Raw genomic sequence first — 23,748 nt, 5'->3', positions numbered from 1 at the left:
ATTGTGGGTAGAATTGGCATCAGTGCCTTGATGCTCCATCAACTCTCTCCCAAAAGGATACAAAAAATAAAGAAGAGAGAGGGATGGAGAGAAGGAGAAAGAGAAGAAAGGGTCAAAGAGAGAAGGAAAGAGACTGACAAAAGCAGTTGCATCCTCTTTTAACGTTTTTATTGAGGTATAACAATTACGCAGTAAAGTGCACAAATCTTAAATGTACAGCCCAATGAACTTTACATACATATCCACCTGTGTAAGCAGACCAAGGTATAGAACAGTTCCATCACCTCATAAGGCTCTCTTGGGCCTCTTCTGAGTTAATCTCCACCTCCAGAAATAACCACAGATCTGACTACTTTAAATATACATTAATTTGCATGTCCTAGAATGTTATATAAATGGAGAAATACAGTACATACTCCTATTTTTTTTTGTTTGGCTTCTTTCACTTAGCATTATTATTTTGGGATTTATTCATTTTATTGTTAAGCAGAATCTCATTGTATGGAAGTACTACATTTTGTTTATCTACTCATTTATTTATGCATATTAAGATTGTATCTGGGGGCACCTGGGTAGCTCAGTTGGTTGAGCATCTGACTTCAGCTCAGGTCATGATCTCACAGTTCATGATTTCAAGCCCCACATGGGGCTCTGTGCTGTCAGTGCAGAACCTGCTTCAGATCCTCTGTCCCCCTCTCTGTCTGCCCCTCCCCCACTTACGCTCTCTCTCAAAAAATAAATAAAACATTAAAAAAAAGATTGTATCTGGTTTAGGGCAATTACAGAAAGAGTTGCTATGAACATTCATGTACAAGTCTATATACACACATGCTTTTATTTTTCTTGGGTATATACCTAGGGATGGAATTGTTGGATCATAGAGTAAGCATATGTTTAGCTATAGTAGACTCAAAAGCACTGAATCTTAGATCTCTATTCTCTGCATAGCTTGGTTTTTTTATTTAGGGAAGTTAACTTCCTTTTTTCCCCACAAAATGAAAGCTACATGTACTCTCTATAGAAAATTGGAAAATATAGCAAAGCAGAAAGGGGAAAATTACTCATGTAACTCAGACTCAAATAAGCTATCTTGTTTATGGAATTCAATGTCAACTACTGGCTGGCTTGAGAATTAAGAAACATAGTTGGAGAGTTCCTGGAAAATTAACTAAGCAGACTGTCAAGCATAAAACCAGTTTACAAATCCATGGAGTCTCCCTCTATGAGAGTCAGGGCCCAGATTGTGATGATTAGTTTGGACAGAGCCTCTGGTCAGGCCCAGAAAGTAGTTTCAGCTCACAGACGGTGAGATCATGATCTGAACTGAAGTCCAAAGCTTAACTAAGTGAGCCACCCAGGTGCCCCTGCTGACAAAGATTTAACAGGAGACAAATTGGTGTCAAGTGATGAGTGGGAGGAAGTTTGAAGGAAGGGGTAGAACATTTTAAGGCTTTGCTGCAGAGAAATCATCTCCCCGCCCCGAGTGCCGCAAATAGCAAAATTATATGAGTTGAGAAAAAAAACAAACAAGAGAACCAACATGTTTTCACAACTTTTTAAAGTTCTAATATGATGTCGTGATAGAGGGTAATTATCCATGATCCAGTCAGCACTGGGAGTTTAGAGAATGGAAAGAAAAGGATTCATCACAAGCCATAAAAGCTGAATCAACACTCAACTGAAATAAACATGTATTGAGCGCCTACTCTGTGCCAGGCATGGGGCTACACGCAGGGGAAACTGGCTTCCCTCGACCCACCAGAGGATCCCTGGCGCCTGTTCTCAAGGCTGCCCTGGAGCCAAGGTGCTGTGGGCACAGGAAGCATGACTTCCCCGAGGAACAGACCAGAGCTAATCAACGGAAGGGGCGCCCAGGAAGTTCCAGGGCTGTTCCTTTTCGACCCCGTGGTCCGGTTCGGCCTTGGCTTCCCGCTCCCAGCGCCCAACTGAACCCGAAGAAGTGAGGGGGGCTGGGAGGGGGAGCGAGGTTCCTGGACCAGCCTTAACTTGTTGGGCCCCGCTTATCGGGGTGGTGGTCTCCCCTCTCAGAGATCCACTGACACGCAACTGACTCCCCTCCCCAGGCTCCCTTCCGCCCATAGCCGCGCTAACCACGCCCCCTGCGTCAAGGCCCGCACCAGCCCCCGCCCAGCCGGCCGCCATTACGCGGGCAGCCTCTTCCCGAACCCTACACGGGAAAAACACTGTAGGTGTGGTGGGGGGGAGGAGAGTTGATGGTCTCTGATAAGCGAGAGGGGAAAGGAAGGAATTGATTCATGTCAAACTATCTCTCTCCGCCCCCCTGAGCTTCACGCCCTCCGCCCGACTTTACTCACCTCTGGGCGGGCTTGCAGGAGGAAAACGGGACTACCCGCTGAGAAGCCAGAGAGGAGGAACTAGAACCAGCGCGGGTCCCCGCTACCCTTACCACACGGGGCCCAGAGCGCCGCTACTCTTAATTCTATCCCATTCGGACCTGAGCCGTGCCCTCTTGCCCATGTTAGACATCATTTCCTTCTCCCCTCCAGCATTCTGGTTCTTTCCCAAACACAAGATTGGTTTTCACCCTGCCTGAGACTCAATTTCCGCATCTCTATAATGGTGGTGGCGTTGACACGTAATAGCATCGCGTGTATGAGAAAAAAGCCCCGCGCAAACAAGGGGAGGCAGGAGGAGCAAGTGCTGGAATGAGAAAAAGAACCCTGGAAAACGGCCCTCGCAATATGCAGGTAGATGTCCTAATTAGTATGTTGGTCAGACAGAGCATTGGAATAGGTAAATAATTTAGAAAATAATTACTGGATAAAGTGCAGTCATTCTCAGATGCTGGCGGAAGTGCATTCTGTGCATCTGCAGATCACTGCTGGCGGCGGGGCCGGGAGGGGGGCTGCTCCCACAGACAGGCTCCCAACACTAGCTAACCTTCTGAATGGGGCCCTGCACCGCACTAACCTGGTGACCCCACACACATGCTTGCTTTGCATTCAGAAAAGCTGACTTTCAGTCACTGTGAGAGCAGGTTGTGAAATGGTCCCTGTGACACTCCCAGCTTAGTGTCAGGTGCGGTGAGTGGAATCCCATTTCACCAGTTGCAATCTGGTTTTGCAATAGCCCTCGAGGCACATCTTGAAGAAATCTTCCTTTTTGCTGACATTTTAGGAATTCTCCCTAAGGAAAAAGGACCTTGATTTGTAAGTGAATTCGCAATGCTTTTCCATATCAGTTTGGGAAGGAGGATACAGAAGCTGTGTCATGCTGACAGGTAAGATTGTCTCTGGAATAGAGACCTTTATGGATGGATGAATAAATGCAGAAATAGGGGTGCCTGGATGGCTCAGTCATTTGAGCATCTGACTTTTGATTTCAGCTTAGGTCATGACCTCATGGTTCATGATTGAGCTTATTGTGCAGAGCCTGCCTGGGATTCTCTCCCTCTCTCTCTGCCCCTCCCCTGCTCGTGCGCGCTCTCTCAAAGTAAATAAAATATTTAGAAGCTTTTCAAAAAATAAATGCAGAAATAAATAAATGGGTGGAAAACAGAATGCCTACATAAGCCAATGGTTCTGTGCATCAGAATCACCTGCAGGGCTTATTAAAACACAGATTTGTGGCCTCACCCCAGAGTTTCTCATTCAGTCATTCTGGGAGGGGTCTGAGACTTTTCATTTCTAACAAGTTCCAGGTCACGCTGCTGGTCCTGGAAGCACACTCTGAAAACCACTGGCATAAGCCATCAGTGGAGACCCCCTTAGGGTATGATTTTTGTGATTGAAAACTTTCAGCCTGATCCTGCCAAGTAGCTTACAGGTACAGTCTAAAATGAATCCCCTGGCTTGGTGCTCAGGAGGTCTATCGGTGGGTTTCACACTTTACCTCCCAGCAAACTCTCCTTGGTAGTGTTACAGAATTAGATTTGAGAGTTACAGGGGTGTGTATGTGTGCACATCTGTGCTGCTTCCCTGACAGGTACTACTGTCCGTTTCCACACCTCTGACTGCTGACCTTCTCCAGGGTCTCTCTCTTTTCACTGCTTCCTTTGACCTTGGGAGTTTTCTTATCCAGCAAGAAGCAACAGACACCTTTGATCTCAGGTCTCAGCCAATTCTTTCCTGGCATTTGGTGACATCTAGTGGCTAACTGAAGAATCTTCGCTCACACTTATAGAACCTTCTGGAAAATTAACTGAGCAGTCTGGAAAGCAAAAACATGTACTCGTGAACCCCCTGAGAAAGGCTTCCTGAAGGAGCTCAGGAGGGCAAGGTAATGACTGGCTCAGTAGCACGAGTCAAAATGAATTTCTTGCTCTCTTAGCAACTGTTACAGAAATTAGAAGTATCAAAGAATTCCCCTCTCACTGTATCCTCAGTGTGAATGATTTTGTAGAAATGATACTCAATAAAAAGTGTTCTTGAATAAAATTGTCAGGTTATACCAATTTGGTATTTGCTTCCCATCTCAGAGCATTTCTCCGGACCCTAAGCTATAAGCAGAGCAAGGGTAACAATCCATTTCCAGGCTAGTCACAAGATCCACAAAAAGATTTGTAGTTCAGGTGCAGCTGATAGTGACCCGAGGGCATCCAGGCCTGAATGTCATTGAGAGGTGTAATTGTTAACAGCTACTACATATACAGAAATGTAAGAAAGCCTCTGGTGTCACGGGCCTTTGAAGTCCTCATAGGAGGTGCAAGATGCTATAAACAATCATATGCAATCTGTATTTAACATAAAGTTTAAATTACTTCTCATAGGAATGTAAGGGGAGACAATCAGGAATCATGAAGGAAGCTGCTTCTTAAAGCTATTTTAGGGCATTTAGTAATCAGAGAGCTGTGATGGGTCACAAAATGTGGCCGCGAGACCAGCAGCATCAGGAGATTCTTAAGCACCACCCCAAAATTACCAAATTTCGAAAACTGTAAGAGTGAGGCCCAGTAATCAATGTATTAACAAGCCCTGCAGAGGATTCTCTGGTACATGCTAAAGTTTGAGAACCAATGGTTAAGAACAAGTTTTAAATGCCCCGAAAAACCTTAAAGGTGTTTAGAGATGCTATTAATAAATTCATGGTGGAGACTGTATTATTTAATAACATATGCTTAATTCTTTTTTAAAACATATAAATTGGCCTTAGATCTTCTATATGATTAAACAAAAGGAATGGGATTTATTTGCTTTCACTTCTTGGATTCTGGAGAATGCTGTCTTGATAGATTCCAGAGTAGCTCCATAGTCCTGTGGACATGGAGGTGAGACATTTAAAAACAAACAGAAAAATACTCCACCCCAAAAGTAATTAAATAGAAATTAAAATAGCAATGAGAGGGACACCTGGTTAAGCATCCGACTTCAACTCAGGTCTTGATCTCAGCTCAGGTCATGATCTCAATTCATGAGTTGGAACCCTGCATCAGGCTCTCAGCTGTCAGTGCAGACCCTGCTTCACCTCAGTCTCCCTCTCTGTCCCTCCCCTGCTTGCACTCTCGAAAATAAAACTTAAAAAAAATAAAATAGCAATGGGATATCATTTTTCAACTAACAAATTAGCCAAGATCAATAACAATATGTATCATTGAGAAGTCTATGGGGTGAGGGGGACATACAGTCCTGGTACAAACACAAAGTACCATAATCTTTCTGATAATGCAAATCAAAAGCCTTAAAAATGTTTGTACTTTTGACTCAGCAATTCCACTTTTAGGAATATATCCTAGAAATAAATAATTTGTGATATATACAACAATGTATGTATAAAATGCTAATGCAAGTTTATAAAAATTTAAAAATTAAAAACAATTTAAATTTCAAGTGCAGAAGACTTGAATAAAAGAAAATTTTCATATGATAAAGCATTAAAAAAATCAAGCTGGGAGCACCCTGCTGGCTCAGTCAGAGGCCATGTGACTCTTGATGTTGGGGCCGAGAGTTCAAGTCCCACTTTGGGTATAGAGACTACTTAAATAAATTTTCTTTAAAAAAATCAAGATTTTTTAAATAAATCTGTACAAGATTATTTTTCCAGTTTTTAAAAGGAAGATTTATTTAACAAGTTTCACTTAGTACAATACATCTAATGGAAATCACAATACAAGGAAAGATTTAAATCAAAGCCTCAGAATCTCATACAAACGACATGACCAAACTCCTAAAGTATTGGTATTACATCTCAAAATTGTCCCAGATCTTAAAAAAAAAAAAAAGTGTACAGTCACGTGCCTTACAGCATATTAAACCAAAAAGCTAGAATTAACAAACATGCCAAATGTTTTCACTTTGAATCGTAGACACAGCTCCTATATTTGAGTTTTACAGAAAAGCATGTTTCTCAACATGCATCCAAAGTTTTCAGTGTATTGTGGTATAAGAGCAACATTTAACATAAGTGAAACTGCTTTAACCTAAATACGCTTACTGCTTAGGTATACTCCTACAACATAACTAACTTGAGGAAAGCTGAAAGTTGTTTTAACAGTTATGGTCAATACTGAACGCTGTTATTACATCCTAAGTGAATGCTTCAGTGTTCAAAATTACTGAGCTTGAAGTTTTAAAACCTTGACTTCCACTTTACAGTAAGCATGAATCACAAGCCTGTAATGCGAAACTGTTAAACTTAATTTTTGTTTTCTTTAAAAAAAGGAAAGAGAGAGAGAAAGAAAGAAAGAAAGAAAGAAAGAAAGAAAAAGTTGTCCAAGAGTGATCAGAATCAATGATATTTCCCAATTACCAATCACACTGGATAGGCTAGACATCCCTCCCATTCTACAACTCCCATAAATGCACAGCTTTTATTTCTGTAACAGCTGTTTAGTGTTCCTTCTTTACTTAAGCAAGGTTTGACTGATAGTCACTGGAGTTTTCCTGCAGAACTTGGTCGTATCCACTCATACTGCTCTGACCACCATAACCACCTCCATAGCCACCACTTAGCTGCTGGCTAGTAGGACCCCCATAACTAGACTGGTTGGATAAGCCCATCCCTCCCATCATTTGACTACCATAAGCACCACCACTTGCCCCTGCTGTAGAATTCAAAAAGAGTTCTACATAGCTGTGATCATAAGCACCCCCACTCGTTCCTGCAGTAGAATTCAAGAAGAGCTCCACATATCTGTGTTGCATATTAGCTTTGTCTTTTGCCATAGCTGCCACAGCATCTTCATGAGTAGCAAATTCAACATCTGCCTCACCAGTAACTCGGCCATCAGGTCCAATTTCAATGTGCACTCTCATGGGGTTAAGAGGTGAGAAAAAATTGTAAATATCATTCTCAGTGGCTCTGTAAGGTAATCCCCTCATGTGTACACAGTGCCCTGTGGTACTCTGGAAACTGGACCCACCATCTCCATATCTATGATCAGACATTCCTGAAAAACAGTAATTGAGGTCTCTTCCAAACCTATCGGACCCAAAGCCATATCCATCATTATAGCCACCATAGTCATCATAGCCTCCATACCCTCCACCATAGGCACCACGTCTCATCCTTTCAAACCCAGCCCCTCTGCCAATGCTATTATACCCTCTGCCAGCCCCTGGCCTATCATAGGGACCTGGCCGCTGCATAGCCATGAGCTTTCGAGGGGGATCATAGTGGGTTCGGACTTCAGCTCTGCTACTCTTGAAGATTTCAATGTACCTGTGCCCTATTCTTTCCTTGTGTTTCTTTAAGGCCTTTTCAGCTATCTCCTGTGAAGCAAACTGCACAAAGGCCTCCCCTGTGCTCCTCCCCTGAAAGTCCACCGGCAGTGTCATCCCATTTGGCACAATTTCCAACCCTGAAAAGAACTGAACAATCTCTTCCTTGCTACAGCCAAATGGGAGTCCTCTAAGCCGGACGAAGCCATCGTTGGCAGTATCAGGACTATTTGGACCTGTATGCTTCAACACCCAATCCATTTCAACACTGTTGGACTTGAATACTTCAACATATCTGTGTCCCATGGTTTCTCTGTCCTTCTTCAAAGCCAATTTCACTTCATCTTCGGATTCAAGTTCGACAAATGCTTCACCACTTGGTCTGCCTTCTCTGGTGTAGATGAAACGAATACCTGATGTGCCATTTTGGATTTTACAATCAGAGAAGAAGCGCATCACTTCATCAGCTGAGCAGGACCAGGGTAGGCCCCTGACCTTCACCACGAACCCCTCCCTGCCTTCCGTGCTCAGCATCATGGTGACTGTTGGGCTCTTGGTGGCAAGCTTGGCTCACTATGATTTTGATGTAGCTGAAAAAAATTAGAAGACTATTGTCATGGAAAAATGTTCACAATACAAGTAGGAAAAAAGCAAACTAATATAAAACTCAATTACACTGATTTTTTTCCAAAACATTTGTATAAATAATAAGACCACACCAAATTTTTAATTCATTCATCCAACCGTTATTTACTCAATACCTATTTATTTGTTAGATACCATTAATAGTGGTTATTTCTGGGCAGTAGGATTATGGGAACTTTTTATTTAAACGACTGTTTTCTTTGGACATTTCTGTATGTTCTAAGTTTTCTATATTCAGCATATATTAACATCATAGTCAGAAAATGAAAGGCGTAAAAAATTAACAGCAACAATATCACTGGAAGATATGAACAAACACAAGATGGCTATACCCGATTACATAAAAATGAAAAACTTAATTACATCAAAGGTAAAATAAAACAGAATTAAAAGACAAACAATACACTTTGAGAAGATACTTACACCAATACATGAATATCCTTATTATATAAAGAATTCATGCCAATTAATAAAATCAGGGAAATATTAAGGCCTAAGAGATAAATGGAAAAAAAGACATTATGGGTAGTTCATACATTCATTTTATATTTTTCAGTTGCCAACTCCAGTACTTGGCTTCAGGATACAAAAGTCAGTAAGCCCAGAAAGGATTTATGGTCCAGGAGCATTATACATCTTTACTAAAGACAAAAGTGCAAATAAACATTATCCTTACTATGACAGAATCCTGTTCAGGGTAAAAAGATACACAAAGCAGGGACACTTGGTCAATTCTAACAGCACAGAATTGTTAAATAAAACAGACTAACCAGTTCATGGATCCATAAATGAATTTTAAAAGTTACGATGGAGCATAAAATAGGATGAGGCCAGGCAAGACATTAAGGCTGGAAGGTAGAAATCATATCTTAAAGGCTTTATGTGATGGACAAATGAGAAAGGCCTTCAAAAGGTTTTAAACAGGGGAGTGACGGGAGGGAAGGAGAGGGGAGTGACGTCATCAAAGCCCTTTCAAACAGATCACGCTAGCAACAGTGTGGAACTCAAACAGAGGGGGGTTGGGGTGACACTAGCAAGATCAGTTAGAATCCCAGTCTCTTCGAGGCATAAGGGATTCACCTAATGCAATAGCACTTTTAAAAAAGAAAGGAAAGAGGTGATCTACACATTCAAAGCAGTGGACTCTGCAGGACTTGATAACAGATTAAATACAGGGAGAATACAGATGTGAGGATACAGAGGAGTTATTTGGGAAATGTTCAAATCTCACCAATCATCAGAAATGCAAGTTAAAACCAGAATTAATCAACATTTTTCACCCACTAAGACAGTGAAAATTAAACAGGATTAAGTCAATGCTAATATTCAGGGTCTGCAAACACTCCTAAGGAGTGAAAAGTATACACAGTATTTCTGGAAAGCAACTTGTAAACATGTATCATGCCTTTTTATATAGTAAATCCACTTCAGAGTATGTGCCCTAAAGAGATGATCTGAAGTTTCAGACAAAGATTTATGGAGCTACCTATTCTTCAAAAGGTACTTTATTAAGAAAGACTATTACTTAATTTTAAAATTATACAAATATTTAATAACATGAGGAACTACATATTCTATAATCTTAAACCAAGATCACAGCTGCTTTACAATCTCAACTATGTAAAAAAACATGTATGTTCATATATCCTTTGACCCTGCTAAAATTCCTTCCAGGAACCTGGTCAACAGAAATATTCACAAATGTTCACTGCAGCACTGTTAGTAATGGCAGAAAATTAGAAACCTAACTATTCATCAATAGGGGAATGGCTGAATGAATTACAGTATATACTTTATCCTTAAAATGGAATCCTATGCAGGTATTAACAAAAAACAGCTTCTGACCTAGATTTCCAAAATGTATTAAATAAAAGAATAAGCATAGTATGATCCTATTTTAAAATATAAGCATGCAGGTATATATGTATGTAAATGCATAGAAAATCTGAAAGCATAGACTACAAATCTGTTTTTTGAGAAAACAGGAACTGGAGGTTAGAGTGAAGTAGTTTTTCACTTTTTTACCCAATTTACTTCTATATAGTTTTAATTTTTAAAAATCACTGTAACTGGAACAAAAAGTGTTAGAAAAAAATATATGCATGGGGACTATGTCAAATGTTAATACTGATTGCTCTCAGTGGCAGGCTTATGGCTTTTTCAATGTTATTTTTTCAATCTCTTGTGCATTCTTAGTTTTCTGTGGAGAGTAATTTTATTTTAGCAAAAAAAAATAAATTTAAATGTTTGCTTTTCTGGGATTTGCTCTATAGCAATATTATAAAATTTTCTAATTTTGTATATGTGCATGGCTTATCTGACATGGTCTGGAAACACTGGGCCTCTTGGAAAGAAAGTACAAAGTGTAATAACTGCCATAAAACTACACTGAAGATTCAACAAACATTTACTAGTTGCCTGTCATAGGCCTGGCACACTGCATCTGCAAATAACACTCTCCCTATAAGCCATCTTCAGGTTTGAATGACATATTTATGCACTGGTTTTTATGCATAATGTCCTTATCTCTTGGTTGTACAATCCCATTTCATGTCCCTGCAGCACTCTAGACATTAATATCCCTCTGTAGTGGCAGGGAGATTCCGCTTCATTACTGTATCTCCTGGGAAGGCCACCAGGATTCCATTTGTGGGTTAAGAAATTGTGTATTTATATGCGTGTTATACACATACTTTTTATACACCCGAATGCTGAGTAGTTATTTCCTGGTGATGAATTACTTGTGTTTTTTTAAATTTATAGTATACTCTTATTTTCAGAACGTCCAAAACTGAACATGTAGATTGTTGTTATAAGTAGAAAAACAAACGTTATTTAAATATTCAATACAGTAAAAACATTTATTGGGCGCCTCTGTAAGGCATGCAGCATTTGCCTAGGTGTGACTCTACAGATATAATTCACTTGGTGCCTCCCCCTACAGACAATCAGTGGGGACTGAGTGCCTGAATGGATGGACCAGCACTCCGGCCACTGGTCTGAATATTTGTTTTTCTTAATCCAGGGACATGGTTTTCAAGCGTTTTCACCTTACGGTTTCTCGTAAGGGTCCCCTGAGACCCGCCCAGACAGATATACAAAAACACATACAGTCACGAACGTCCACCATTTCCCCACCAGGCGCAGCAAAGGCGGCTTCCCGGCACTGAGAAGGGGGGAGGGGGGAGGGGGGAGCGGGGGAGGGGAAAGCACGGAACGAAAAAGGCGGAGGTGGCCCGCGAATCCTGCTTTGGTCTTCATCATCACCACCCTCGGGTCCCCAGTTCCCACCCACACACCAACCTCTAACGATACCGGATAATTTTCCTCCTTCTTCCCTCAAACGGCTATAGCGAGACGGTAGACGACGACCAGAACTACTTCTGCTCACGTAAGCGAGTGATCACGTGATCACCTACGTCATGTGAGATCTCGGTCACGTGAGCAACTCTCGGCTTAAACTCGGGATCTCTAAAGTGCCTCACTTCCTTCCGGTATGGAAATGGGGCGGGCCAATATCAAGAAACGAAGAGTGTGACTGGTTGTGGTGTGTCTTACGTGACTGATCATTGGTCCGCCTCTGGGGATAACCGTCCCAGTTGCCTGAGAAACAATAACGTCATTATTTAATAACTCACAGGTGATTGGTCCGCCCCTAAAGTTAAGCTTAAAAACCCAGGTTACCGATGGAAATTTGTACTGCTTTACAGTGGCGATGAAGCTGGAGAACGGAATTCAGCAGCCGGGCTTCCTGCTGGCGCTTCGCTTCCTGGCCCTGGTTCTCTGGTGCTTCCCTGGGGCCAGGGCCCTGGACAATGGCTTGGCGATGACCCCCACCATGGGCTGGCTGCACTGGGAGCGCTTCATGTGCAATGTTGATTGCCAAGAAGAGCCAGATTCTTGTATCAGGTATCAGAGATATTGAGCACCCACTTGCGTTCGCTTTTCAATGTGTTTGTCTCTTTGGCGAGATAGAGGGAACATCTGAGCCCGAGTGAGAGTTCCCTTACTGCTGCTGCGTTGTTGTTGTTGTTGTCGTCGTCTCCAGCAAGCTTCCCTGGATGGAAACTAGCCCTAAACTTTTGCTGCGTGACCCCTCCTGTGGTGGGAGTCTGGTCAGCAGCCCCTGCTTCTCGTGTCTCTGTGCCTCATCACCCAACTGGGGACTTTATCCATTCACCATCCAGTTCTGTTCAGATCCTTCTTGTGAACTGCCGCTCTGCCTCTGCCAGGTACTAGTAGTGAGCACAGCTGGGGCGAGTAGGCGAGACAGAGGACTAACACGTGCAACTTCTCCTTTTTTGGGTCAGGAGTTCCTTGGCTGTAACTGGAGGAAATTTAGAGGAACCGTGGAGTCACGGATCTCCTCCCCCCCTCTCCCTAGAATGTGGGATCCAGCTGGGAGGTTGACCTGGAGGAACTTTATAAAGGTTTCCCCCACTATCCGAAAGTAACGTGTTCTGTAAGCCGAAATGGCTTAATGAAGCAGTTACCATTAATTTATATGGAAAAAATTTTGAGCGTTCCCAAACCCAAAAAATAACCTCTATTGGCTTTGATGCACAAAATAAATGGAGATAAATCACAGATGCTCACACAGTTCAAAGCCATGGTGGCTTAATGCTGAGATGCTGAATGCAGTTACCATCATATATTTCTTTTTGTCTTTTCCTTTTTTTCGAAGTAGTGATTGTCTTATTTTTACATGATAATAAAACTAATGCATAATCATTGCAAAAAATGTACATAGTAGAGTATAATGAAAATAAAGTTTTCCTGGCACAGAATAAGCGCTTCACAAATGCAAACTGTATGTATGTACGATGATTTATTTAAGCAATCTCCTGTTGATATCTATTCAGGCTCTTCAGTTTTTTTTATTGTTGTGAAGCTGTGTTAACCATTCCTGTACATCATATGATTCTTTTCTTAGAAGTGTAATTACTGGACCCAAATGTATGCCCATTTTGTTATGTACTAAACTGTCCTCCCCAGAAGTTAACAAATGCACATTCCCAAGAACAGTGTATGATGAATGCCTGTTTCCCCACACTGTGGCCAGCACTCCATTTTTCTGATTCTTTTAAAACATTGCCAATCGTTTTTATTTCCATTTATTATTTATTTTTTTTTTTTAAATTTTTTTTTTCAACGTTTTTATTTATTTTTGGGACAGAGAGAGACAGAGCATGAACGGGGGAGGGGCAGAGAGAGAGGGAGAGACAGAATCGGAAACAGGCTCCAGGCTCTGAGCCGTCAGCCCAGAGCCCGACGCGGGGCTCGAACTCCCGGACCGCGAGATCGTGACCTGGCTGAAGTCCGACGCTTAACCGACTGCGCCACCCAGGCGCCCCACCATTTATTATTTTTAATTGAAATATTTTGGGTTTGGCTTTGGGGTTTTGTGTGTGTGTGGTCTGTCAATACATTATGAATAATGTGGTGGTTCTGGCTTAGGTTGGTTTTGCTATGAATGTATCAAACATCAATTTTTTCTTTTATTATTTCTGGCTCTGGTATCATGCTGAGAAAGTCTTTACCTACCTGGAGATAATAGGAGTCACCTACATTTTCTAGTAGTATTTTTTATGGATTTTTAAAATATTTAAATCTTTAATCCATCTGGACTTTATTTTACTATAAGGAATGCCACATTTAATACGTACTAAATTCCATGGTACCAAATGGCCGGAAGGATCTTCTTCTGAACTTTGTCTTTAATTCCATTGGTTTGTGTATTCTAATGCTACTGGTATATTGCAGCTTCATTTATCTTTTGTAGAATGTTTATGTGTTTAATCTCTTAGGTGAACTTTTGGATCATGTTGCCAAGTTCCTTAAAAACTCCTTTTAGGGTTTGTTCAGAGTTTATTCAATGTATAAAGGTGTGTTTTAAAGTTGAATTTTCTTATCCCAGAGCAAAATAACATCTCTCCACTTAAGTCATTTGGGAACATCATAGTTTTATTCATATGGATCCTGCACATGTGTTAATTTTATCTCTAGGTATTTTAGGTTTTTCTGTTTTTTGTTTTTTTGGTTGGTCTTGTGAACGGTATCTTTTTCTCCAAATAGGTTATTGTTAATATCTAAGAAAGCTGTTGATTATATTAACTTTGTAGTTTCTTACTTTACTGAACCTTCTTCTTAGTTCTAAATGTTTGGGTTTTTTTTCCTTTTTTGAGAGAGAGAGAAAGATCCAGCAGGGAGGGGCAGAGAGAGAGGGAGAGAGAGAATCCCTAGCACACTCTGCTTCATGTTTGTCAGCAAAGAGCCCAGCATGGGGCTTGAACTCATGAACTGTGAGATCATGACCTGGGCCAGAGGCTTAACCTGAGCCATCCACACGCCCCTTTTCTTAATTCTAATAGCCTTTTCAATGTCATGTATTTCTCATTCCTAATTGTTTGAGGTTCTTGGGTGGAAGTACTTGGGCGGCGAGGAGGAAAGAAGCACAGTCCATTTTACCTTGCACTGAGTGTAATTACTACTGAACTATTACTGGGTTGAAAAAAATTGCAAAACCCTAAGATGACTAATCATTTGTTTAATGAATTTCAATGATTCTTGGCATTTCTTTTTCAGCGAGAAGCTCTTCATGCAGATGGCAGAACTCATGGACTCAGATGGGTGGAAGGATGTAGGTTATGAGTACCTCTGTATTGATGACTGTTGGATGGCTCCCAAAAGAGATTCAAAAGGCAGACTTCAGGCAGACCCTAAACGCTTTCCTGGTGGGATCCAAGGCCTTGCTAATTATGTGAGTTTATAGATAATTCTTTCATTAAAGAGACCCAAAGCACTTCTGTACTGAAACTTGTTCACAAAGACTTAGAAGGTAAAATAGCTGCCATCATGTGAATATCAAATTGTAAGACTTATCAGGTGGAATTTTCATTCCATCAGCAGATCCTTGTTTTGCAATAGCTCTTGAGGCCTATCTTGAAGAAGTTCTCCTTTTGCCAAAACCACTGAATTCTCTTAGAGGAAAAAAGGAACTTGGCTCTTGACATGTGTGCATATATTTCCATGTTAACCTTTGTGGAGCTATTGCAATTGTACTATAAACTAGAATTTTATAAGATAGAAGGACTATATTCTGAAAATTAAGGTGTAATAGAGTTGGACAACAGTTAAAGGCAATGAAGATAGATTTATTCAGTACTATTGTAATAGTCGAACTCAATTCCTAATACAACAAAGATTGTAATAGTCAAGCTCAATTCCTAATACAACAAAGACAAGTGGGGTTTTATAGTCCGTGAGCAGACTTGAAAGTGTCAGTGGAAGGAAAATTACCAAGAGGAGACATCAAGGGCAAGAGGATTCATGCTAAAGGCAGGCCAAGAACTTAGATATCAGGGGTGGGGGATGAGGAACTTTATCAGATATCAAGGGTAGAGGAATGACTTAGCAGAATTCTTGCTGAAACAACATGAGGCCTACTTGAGAAGAGGGCACAGAAGAACCTAAGGTATGGTCATGGTGAGAAACTTTGTCCAGATAATTGTATCATTGCCCTGGAAAGGTAACTTTTAGGATCCCATCAGAGAGAGATTAAAGTGACTGATAGCTTTCCCTTTAGTTCTACGTTATAGCTTACATATATAGTTTGAACTCAGCAGAATTGGAGACTTTGTCTCCCAACTAACTCACCTGGATAATTTTGGGGGCTTGTAAAAAAAAAAAAAAAAGTCCCTGATACATAATGAAGTATACTTGTCTCTGCCCCCAGCCTGGAGTGATTCTCTCTGCTTCATAATTGCCCTTCTACTGTGGTGATCCTTTTCTCTCATTTCAGGTCCATAGCAAAGGACTGAAGCTCGGAATTTATGCAGATGTTGGAAATAAAACCTGTGCAGGCTTTCCTGGGAGTTTTGGATACTATGACATTGATGCCCAGACCTTTGCTGACTGGGGAGTAGATCTGCTAAAATTTGATGGTTGTCACTGTGACAGCATGGAACGTTTGGAAAATGGTAGGTTTCATTAAAGAGATTTAGCCATGAGCAAAGGGAGGAACTTGGAGGCAAGGGTAACTGGAACATCCAAAGAGCTAATCTTCACATTTTAAATGCCCTATCACAATACTGGAAACAATTATTCTTAATGTGCCAGAGCTCCTACCTCTTCTCTTATTTCAGTTTGTCCATGCATTCATTCATGCATGTGTGTAAAATCCATGCATGCCTAATCATGGCTAATATTGTGCACATTTCATTCAAGAGGGCTCTGAGTTCGTTACAAATATAATTAACTCTGCATAACATCACTTGGGGGAAAGCATCCAGAATTGTCCGTCACAGAGAAGAACATCTTCATTCCCACCTTTCCTTAGTATATGCACCATCCCACACTACCTCCTCAACAATTCCAGCAGTCTGGGAGGTACTAAACACAATTTTAAGCACAGAGCAGCCACATGTCTCTGCTGCTAGTTTAAAATATAACCACAGACATTCCAGGCAACCTCTTTTTATTTTTTTTCAGGCAGTCCCCTTTTAAAAAGTAACACCGTGCCAGCTGGAAATTCCCTTCATTCCCTTATTTTACCCGTTGTTTTCTCATACAGGTTATAAGCACATGTCCTTGGCCCTGAACAGGACTGGCAGAAGCATTGTGTATTCCTGTGAGTGGCCCCTTTATATGTGGCCTTTTCGTAAGGTGAGCTAGTGAGCCCAGAATCCAATAGAGCCTTGCCGATAGATTTTCAGAACTTGAGAACAAAGGAGACAAAGGGTCTCCTTCAAAGTCCAACCTTACTTAACAGTCTTATCCTACCATCTCTCTCAGGATCCACCACTTCTCACCATCTCTACTGCTGTAATTGGAGTCTAAGCTACCATTACCTAGGAAATCAGTCATCTTTGATTCTTCCCATTGCCTCACAGTTCACACCTGTCCACCAGTAATCCTATCAGTACTGTCTATAAAATTCATCCTGAATCAGCCCACTTCTTTCTATCTCTCTTGCATCCACCCTGGTCCTCCAAGCCACCATCATCTCTACCCAGACTGCATCATCAGCCTGATCTACTTCCACTGTCCTCCTACTCCTATCCATTTTCCAAGCAGCACCACAGTGATCTTGTTAAAATGTAAATCATACCACTCCCCTGCTTAAAACCCTTAACTGGCTTCCCATTGCATTTGGAATAAAATCAGACTTTATTGATCTGGCCCTAGCCTGTCTCCAACCTCCCATCAGTCTTTCCATGACTGCACTGGGCTTTTGTCCTGTCCCTCAAACACCCAACCCTACTCCTGCCTCAGAGACTCTACACTTGAATTTTGCTTTCTGCTTGATACATTCTTTCTCCAAGATTTTTAAATTGCTGGCTCCTTCTTAACATTGAAGTCTCAAACCAAATGGCACATATTCAGACACCTCTTCTCTACTCTAAAATAGCCCTCTATCCATTTATTCTTTATCACACTGATCTGTGAATTTCCTTCTAAGAGCTTAGCACTGTATGGAATTATTTGTTGACTGGTTTATTGTCTGTCTTCCCCACTAGAATGTAAGCTCCAGGAGGGCAGGGACCTTGTCTGACTTTATCACTGTATCCCTAGTTCATGGTAAGTGTTGAATAATTACTTACAGAATGAATCCCTGTTATTTTCTTCTAATCCTGCAAAATACTCTCTCACCTCTTTTTAACACTGTAAACCTGATATTCTACCTCCCTATCTACAAACTTTTATTCATTCCTTTAACAAATTATATGCCTAGGATTCAGATTGCCTAATCCTGAGCTTGTATGTCCTATGTAATTTTTCAGCTTTTTACTTATAAAGATTTTAGTTACTTCTGATGACAAAAGGGATGCATTTCCATTTTAGGAAAGTGTGAAAATACAGTAAGTTGTGAAAAAAAATTAAAAGCTTTCCATAATCCCAATATTTAGTTACTATTTGGTATATTTCCAGTATAAACAGTGTTAAAGCCATTTTAAGTAGGGATTTTAAGTTATATGTCCTGTTTCTGAAGCAAATTTCTTACAATAAAATTCCATTATAATAGGGATTTAGCTCTCCTCATAGAGACCTTTAATCTGTAAACTAAAGAACACTACAGGTGCCTCCTTTTAAACTTGACTATTTTCATCTTGCAACAATGTTAGTAGAAGTAAACAGAAGAGTTGTTTGTTTCCATAGCCCAATTACACAGATATCCGACAGTACTGCAATCACTGGAGAAATTTTGATGATGTTTATGATTCTTGGCAAAGTATAAAGAATATCTTAGACTGGACATCTTCTAACCAGAAGAGAATTATCGATGTCGCAGGACCAGGGGGTTGGAATGACCCAGATATGGTAAGAATCTGAGCCCTCCTTGTTCAAGCCCCTGCAGTGGGCCTGTTTGCCTACTTGACTTTCAAGGTAAATCAGAAGGGAAAATTCCTGGAAGCAGGCCTTACCTGAGAGTACTACTCAGAGCAGGGTGCCATAGAAACTGGCATCTCTGTGTCTAGGCGACTAAGACTGTTTCATTTTCTTACATTCTTGTTCTTTGTCCCAGTTAGTGATCGGTAACTTTGGCCTTAGCTGGGATCAGCAGGTAACTCAGATGGCCCTGTGGGCTATCATGGCAGCTCCATTACTCATGTCCAATGACCTCCGACACATCAGCCCTCAGGCCAAAGCCCTCCTTCAGGATAAGGATGTAATTGCCATCAATCAAGACCCCTTAGGCAAGCAGGGGTACCGGCTTAGAAAGGTACAGTAAATAATGTTCTATGGGAGAAAACCCGAATTGGCCAGGATCATATTCTCTTGCCTTCTAGTTTACAGTTCATCCAAATGTTTGTGTTTAAAGATGGAATGGCTTTATGCCTAAGTACCATGTCTGTCCTGGGCCTAAATATGTTACATAAGAGGATGTGCACTGATCTTTTGAGAATATTTGCTTTTAATCTTCATATTATAATCAGCAATGAGGCTCTTTTTTTTTTTTTTTTTTGCTAACCATTACTTTATTTCCAAAACACTCTGTAGGATTTTAAGTTTTTCTAGAAGTGCTCAATAGTTCTGACAATAATACTGAATGCCACTAGTAACAAGGCAGCTTACTGCTAGGTACCAAGCTTATCACACCTAATTTCTTGGCTTACTTTTCAGGAAGACAACATTGAGGTGTGGGAACGCCCACTATCAGATTTAGCTTGGGCTGTGGCAATGGTAAACCTGCAGGAGATCGGTGGACCTCGTTTCTATACCATCTCTATTGCTTCCCTGGGACAAGGGATGGCCTGTATTCCTGACTGCATAATCACACAGCTCCTGCCTGTGAAGAGAAAACTTGGGTTTTATCAGTGGACTTCAGATTTAAAAATTCAGATAAATCCCACAGGCACGGTTTTACTTCGGCTGGCAGCAAATTAGACCACATTACAAAGCTTTCTTTTAAATGTGTATCTTGTTGCCAAAGGGACTACCCCATTGGTGTCTCCTTTTTCTTCCATTCCCACTTTGGCCATCATTTCCTTCAATAAAATTTTCCACAGTGGAGTTTAAGAACTTTCAAATGTACCTTTAGAGAACATTTTGTGAAAAAGCTTTTGAACAAATGTTAACAGATGAGAAATAACACCGGTAATTTATTGGGCACACTCTATTTGCCAGGCACTCTTCTAGATGCATAAAGTATATGGACTCATTTTAATCCTCACCAACAACCCTGAGGCAGGTACTTATCCACTATAAACTTCAGCCAGGATTTCGGCCCAGACTTTTAACTTTTGCACTACTACATACTGAGTTGCTTGGAATTATCTTGTCAAGAAACACCCCACCACTTAGTTTACCAAATCCCAAGGTGGTTTGCAGTCTAGATCCAACAAATGCATATGACTTACTTTCCCAGCAATAGTTGATACATTGTGACCTAAAGTACCAGGCCTTTGGCCAGAACACCCTCCCCCCTTTAAGTCACCTCCTCTAAAGAATGTGATGAGGCAATGACCTTCAGACTGGGGTATGTGGGAGTGAATCATTTGAAAGGAATTTCCAGACATTACAATTCCCTCCCTTTCCTACAGTTCATTTGCCTGAGTACCAAACCTTAAAGCTTCCAGCCAGCCTCACCACCTCCCCTTTTATAATCCCCCTTCTCCAACATGACCAAAGGCATGCAGCTCACCCATCCTAATGCACAACAGCACAAAACTAGCAGGGCACAAAAGGCCCACAAAGTACATGTTAATTCCTTTGCCTGTCAGGTGATTACCAATCATTTTCAATAAAACTGGAGGAATAATCATCAGTTGCTAAAACTGGCAATCCCAGGCTTCCTCACTCATGGAAACAAGGTAATCTGTAAGAAAACTCCATCTCATTGAGATGTACTTAGTTACCAAAATATATTGCTTATATACTTTGTCTCCAGTTTTGCTACACAAGTATGAAAAGCTTAACATCAGGAAGAATCAAGTATACAATAGTATACAAAAAGGAAAAGAATGTAAAACTTACAACTGTTAGACATCTTTAATTGACAGATACCTCTGTTAAATTCCACTGAGCAGCTCAATTCACTAGAAACTTTATCTTCTGCAGTGGTTTGTACATGAGAATTTAGGTCTACTTCAAAATTTGACAGGGCACATCAAAATGTTGAGAGTAAGTCTGAGGACCCAACATAGTATACTATGCCAAAAAAACTGGGCCTAATTTCCTCATTAAATTATTGCAGTAGCAAGGGTATATGAGAATTTCACTCTTAGTAAACTTACATTCACTGTGTAATTGTTACTGATCTCACCATGTTAGTGAATGCAGATCTCTACTTATGTCCCATGGTAACCAATAACCTTTAACAGCAAACAGAATCCCATGAACCCCAAGTAATTGAGGTGAAAACTGAGAAATCATGTCTCATGTGAGTTCAACCAGTTTAGATTCAATCCAAAATGAGCACAGTACCCAAAAGAACCATCAACCATAAATTTCCCCACGAACGGAATTTTGTTGAGGGTGCTAGTTTATTTCATGCTCAAAAGACCAACTGCAACCAAATGAAGTGAACATAACTTCAAGATTTTATTGTCTTCATAACAAAATATGAAGCTTAGAACTGGATCACTTGGCCCTGTAATGGAACAGAAAATGAGTGAGTTTTTTTAATGTTGCAAAGAACCTTTACTCCAAGTAGACCCTCTGTCCCTAAAGTGATCACCATCTTTTAAGTCACTTTTCATTATCCTTCTACTACTCATGCCAAAACCAACACCAAAAACCTCATACCTTCAGCTAATGGATCTAGGTATTTTAAGAGGATTGCCCAATTCTTGATTCCACAATCAGTAAGTGGGGAGAAATGTTCACCTCTTCCAGTAGAAAAGATTGCACCCTCCACCCATAATTATATACCTTTCTCTTCTTATCTCCTCCCAGTTCAAAATGCTTGCATCTCTTAATAGCCAGCATTCTCTTAGATCTGCAGTTGGGCTCAACACATTCAAGCCTCAGAACAATCTTCTTTGTGGTTTTAGCCTGGAAAAAATTAAGTCAAACCCTTCATAAATCACTAGAGAAAATCTTTCTTCAAAAATAGCACTGTTGGGTTAAGTACTACTTAAAGGAAAGCTTTTTCAAATGACAGAAATGGGTCAACCAAGTGCATGAAACTATGAAATAAACCCAACTTTCTCATTGAATAGGGCTAATAATTGTTACTTAATCTACTAATTCTCTGGAGACTACATAAAACTATGTATACAATTTATGTGCATTCAGCTGTATCATTTAACTCAAGGTCCACTAATAAACTTTTTAAGCCTACTCCTATAACAAGAATCCTACTGCTACCAGTTCACAGTTCACAAAAAAGCCAAAACCTAGGCAGAATCTCCCCATCTTAAACAAATTAGCTGAATGTGAAAAGGCTATCAGGTATTCCTTTTACCACCTCGAGATCAAACCATTTACAGCACCTAAATGAATGCTAGTTATTCCTTGATATTTTCTGAAACTAGGCTGAATGAGCAAAGCACCAAAAGAAATGCTGTGTTCGTAAGAATGCTGTTCCAGGCACTGTGTACTTTAAGGGGTAGCCAATCACCTGGGGCAGAAAAGAAACTCATTTGGCCTGGATGAGAATGACAGAGAATTCAGACCAGTGGAAGGCCTAAATGACAATTTTAAAGAGCTTTACAAGTTCATGAGATAGGTAGCTGACTGCAGGCTTCTGAGCTGAAAAACAGAGTAAGCAAGTAATTCTTACTGCAAGCAAAGACTGAGGATTCACTAATGCATGACAGGAAACAGGGCAAAGGAAAAGATTTAGTGATGTACTCAAACTTCAGTTCTTAGGAAGGCAGGACACATTCATTTAACTTGATGTTTGCCTTTTCAGTAAGGGAAGGACAAAAAGAATAAAACACTGAGATGATACAGTATTGCAGACTAGGGTCAGCCCTGGGTTGCATTCCCAGCTCCACTGCCTACTGGACAGGTCACTGCAGGTTAACAGAGAACTTCACTGACACACACCTGTACTGGAGAAATGTGGGCCATAGAAAAATGCAATGTCTTTACCACAGTAGGTGGGCAGCATGTCAAACAGTAATTACTACTAACCTTTTTCCGGAAAATCGGCTTAGTTTGCCCACCATAGCCACTCTGCTTCCTGTCATAACGCCGCTTTCCTGGGAGAATAAAGTTATTTGTTATGGTATACCAAAGATAATCACAACTGCCACATGGTAAAGTCTTCTTTTCTTACCAGCATAATTATCAATACTCAAATTAGGGGAGAGGGTGCACGGGACCGCTCATTTCTTATACTAGTATACGAATGATGCATTAAAACCAAATTACGTACAGACTGTCTTACCCTGGGCATAAAGAGAATCTTTGCCTTTCTTGTACTGTGTCACTTTGTGGGGTTGGTGCTTGCCACACTTCTTGCAGAAAGTCCGGCGGGTTTTAGGAACGTTCACCTAGTAAGCACACAGTTTAGAATGAGCAGGGTTATCAGATAAAATTGCACAATGCCTTGACCTACCCAGCTGAAGCTAAGACATCCCATGAGAGCTCGACTCTCAAGATTCCTCGCTAGCACACAACACTCGAGTAGAAGGTGGTACAGCCGCAAGTGCTTCCAATACAGCGGCCTCCTGTGAGCCCCAAAGTCAGCACATTCCCTCCACCCCCACCTAACTACCTCTTTGATCCCATCGCTTCATTTCCTGGCCCCAAAGCCCAGTGCCTCCGGGGTCGACCCCAGCAATACTGGGTTTCTTTGGTACATCGAGTCCACGCGCGGGCCCAGAGCCATCCTGGGACGGCACCGTCAAAGGGTATGAGAAGATTAAACTGGATGTTACAGGGACCCTCCCCAAGGTCCTACCATGGCTGCGAGAAGGCTATCAGCACGGAAAGAGAGAGGCCAGGCCGGAAACGGAAGTATATAGGAGGCTTCTGGTCGCTCTTGCTCATGGGAGTTGGCGAGAATGACCAT

The 23,748-nt window shown here is 41.0% G+C and overlaps 3 protein-coding genes across 3 annotated transcripts; 1 reads left to right on the top strand and 2 right to left on the bottom strand.

The window, feature by feature from the left end:
• Positions 1-6,012: 6,012 nt before the first annotated feature.
• HNRNPH2 (heterogeneous nuclear ribonucleoprotein H2) lies at positions 6,013-8,174 on the bottom strand. Its single transcript, XM_047843185.1, has one exon. It carries the CDS (start codon positions 8,172-8,174, stop codon positions 6,825-6,827), a length of 1,350 nt encoding a protein of 449 aa, XP_047699141.1. The 3' UTR covers positions 6,013-6,824.
• A 3,737-nt stretch (positions 8,175-11,911) lies between these two features.
• On the top strand, positions 11,912-19,813 carry GLA (galactosidase alpha). Its single transcript, XM_047843186.1, has 7 exons — positions 11,912-12,191; positions 14,868-15,042; positions 16,084-16,261; positions 16,855-16,946; positions 18,441-18,602; positions 18,808-19,005; positions 19,407-19,813. Exons 1-7 carry the CDS (start codon positions 11,998-12,000, stop codon positions 19,668-19,670), a joined length of 1,263 nt encoding a protein of 420 aa, XP_047699142.1. The 5' UTR covers positions 11,912-11,997; the 3' UTR covers positions 19,671-19,813.
• A 1,436-nt stretch (positions 19,814-21,249) lies between these two features.
• Positions 21,250-23,748, bottom strand: RPL36A (ribosomal protein L36a). The gene is made up of 5 exons (XM_047843187.1): positions 23,638-23,748; positions 23,122-23,227; positions 22,866-22,933; positions 21,657-21,779; positions 21,250-21,375 (listed from the first exon to the last, which is right to left on the bottom strand). The coding sequence occupies exons 1-5, from the start codon at positions 23,746-23,748 to the stop codon at positions 21,355-21,357; spliced, it is 429 nt and encodes a 142-aa protein (XP_047699143.1). The 3' UTR covers positions 21,250-21,354.

Source organism: Prionailurus viverrinus, chromosome X, assembly GCF_022837055.1.
Source record: "Prionailurus viverrinus isolate Anna chromosome X, UM_Priviv_1.0, whole genome shotgun sequence".
Taxonomy (NCBI): domain Eukaryota; kingdom Metazoa; phylum Chordata; class Mammalia; order Carnivora; family Felidae; genus Prionailurus; species Prionailurus viverrinus.
Note: the sequence above shows the minus strand (reverse complement) of the source record. Positions and strands in the feature narration are given on the sequence as shown.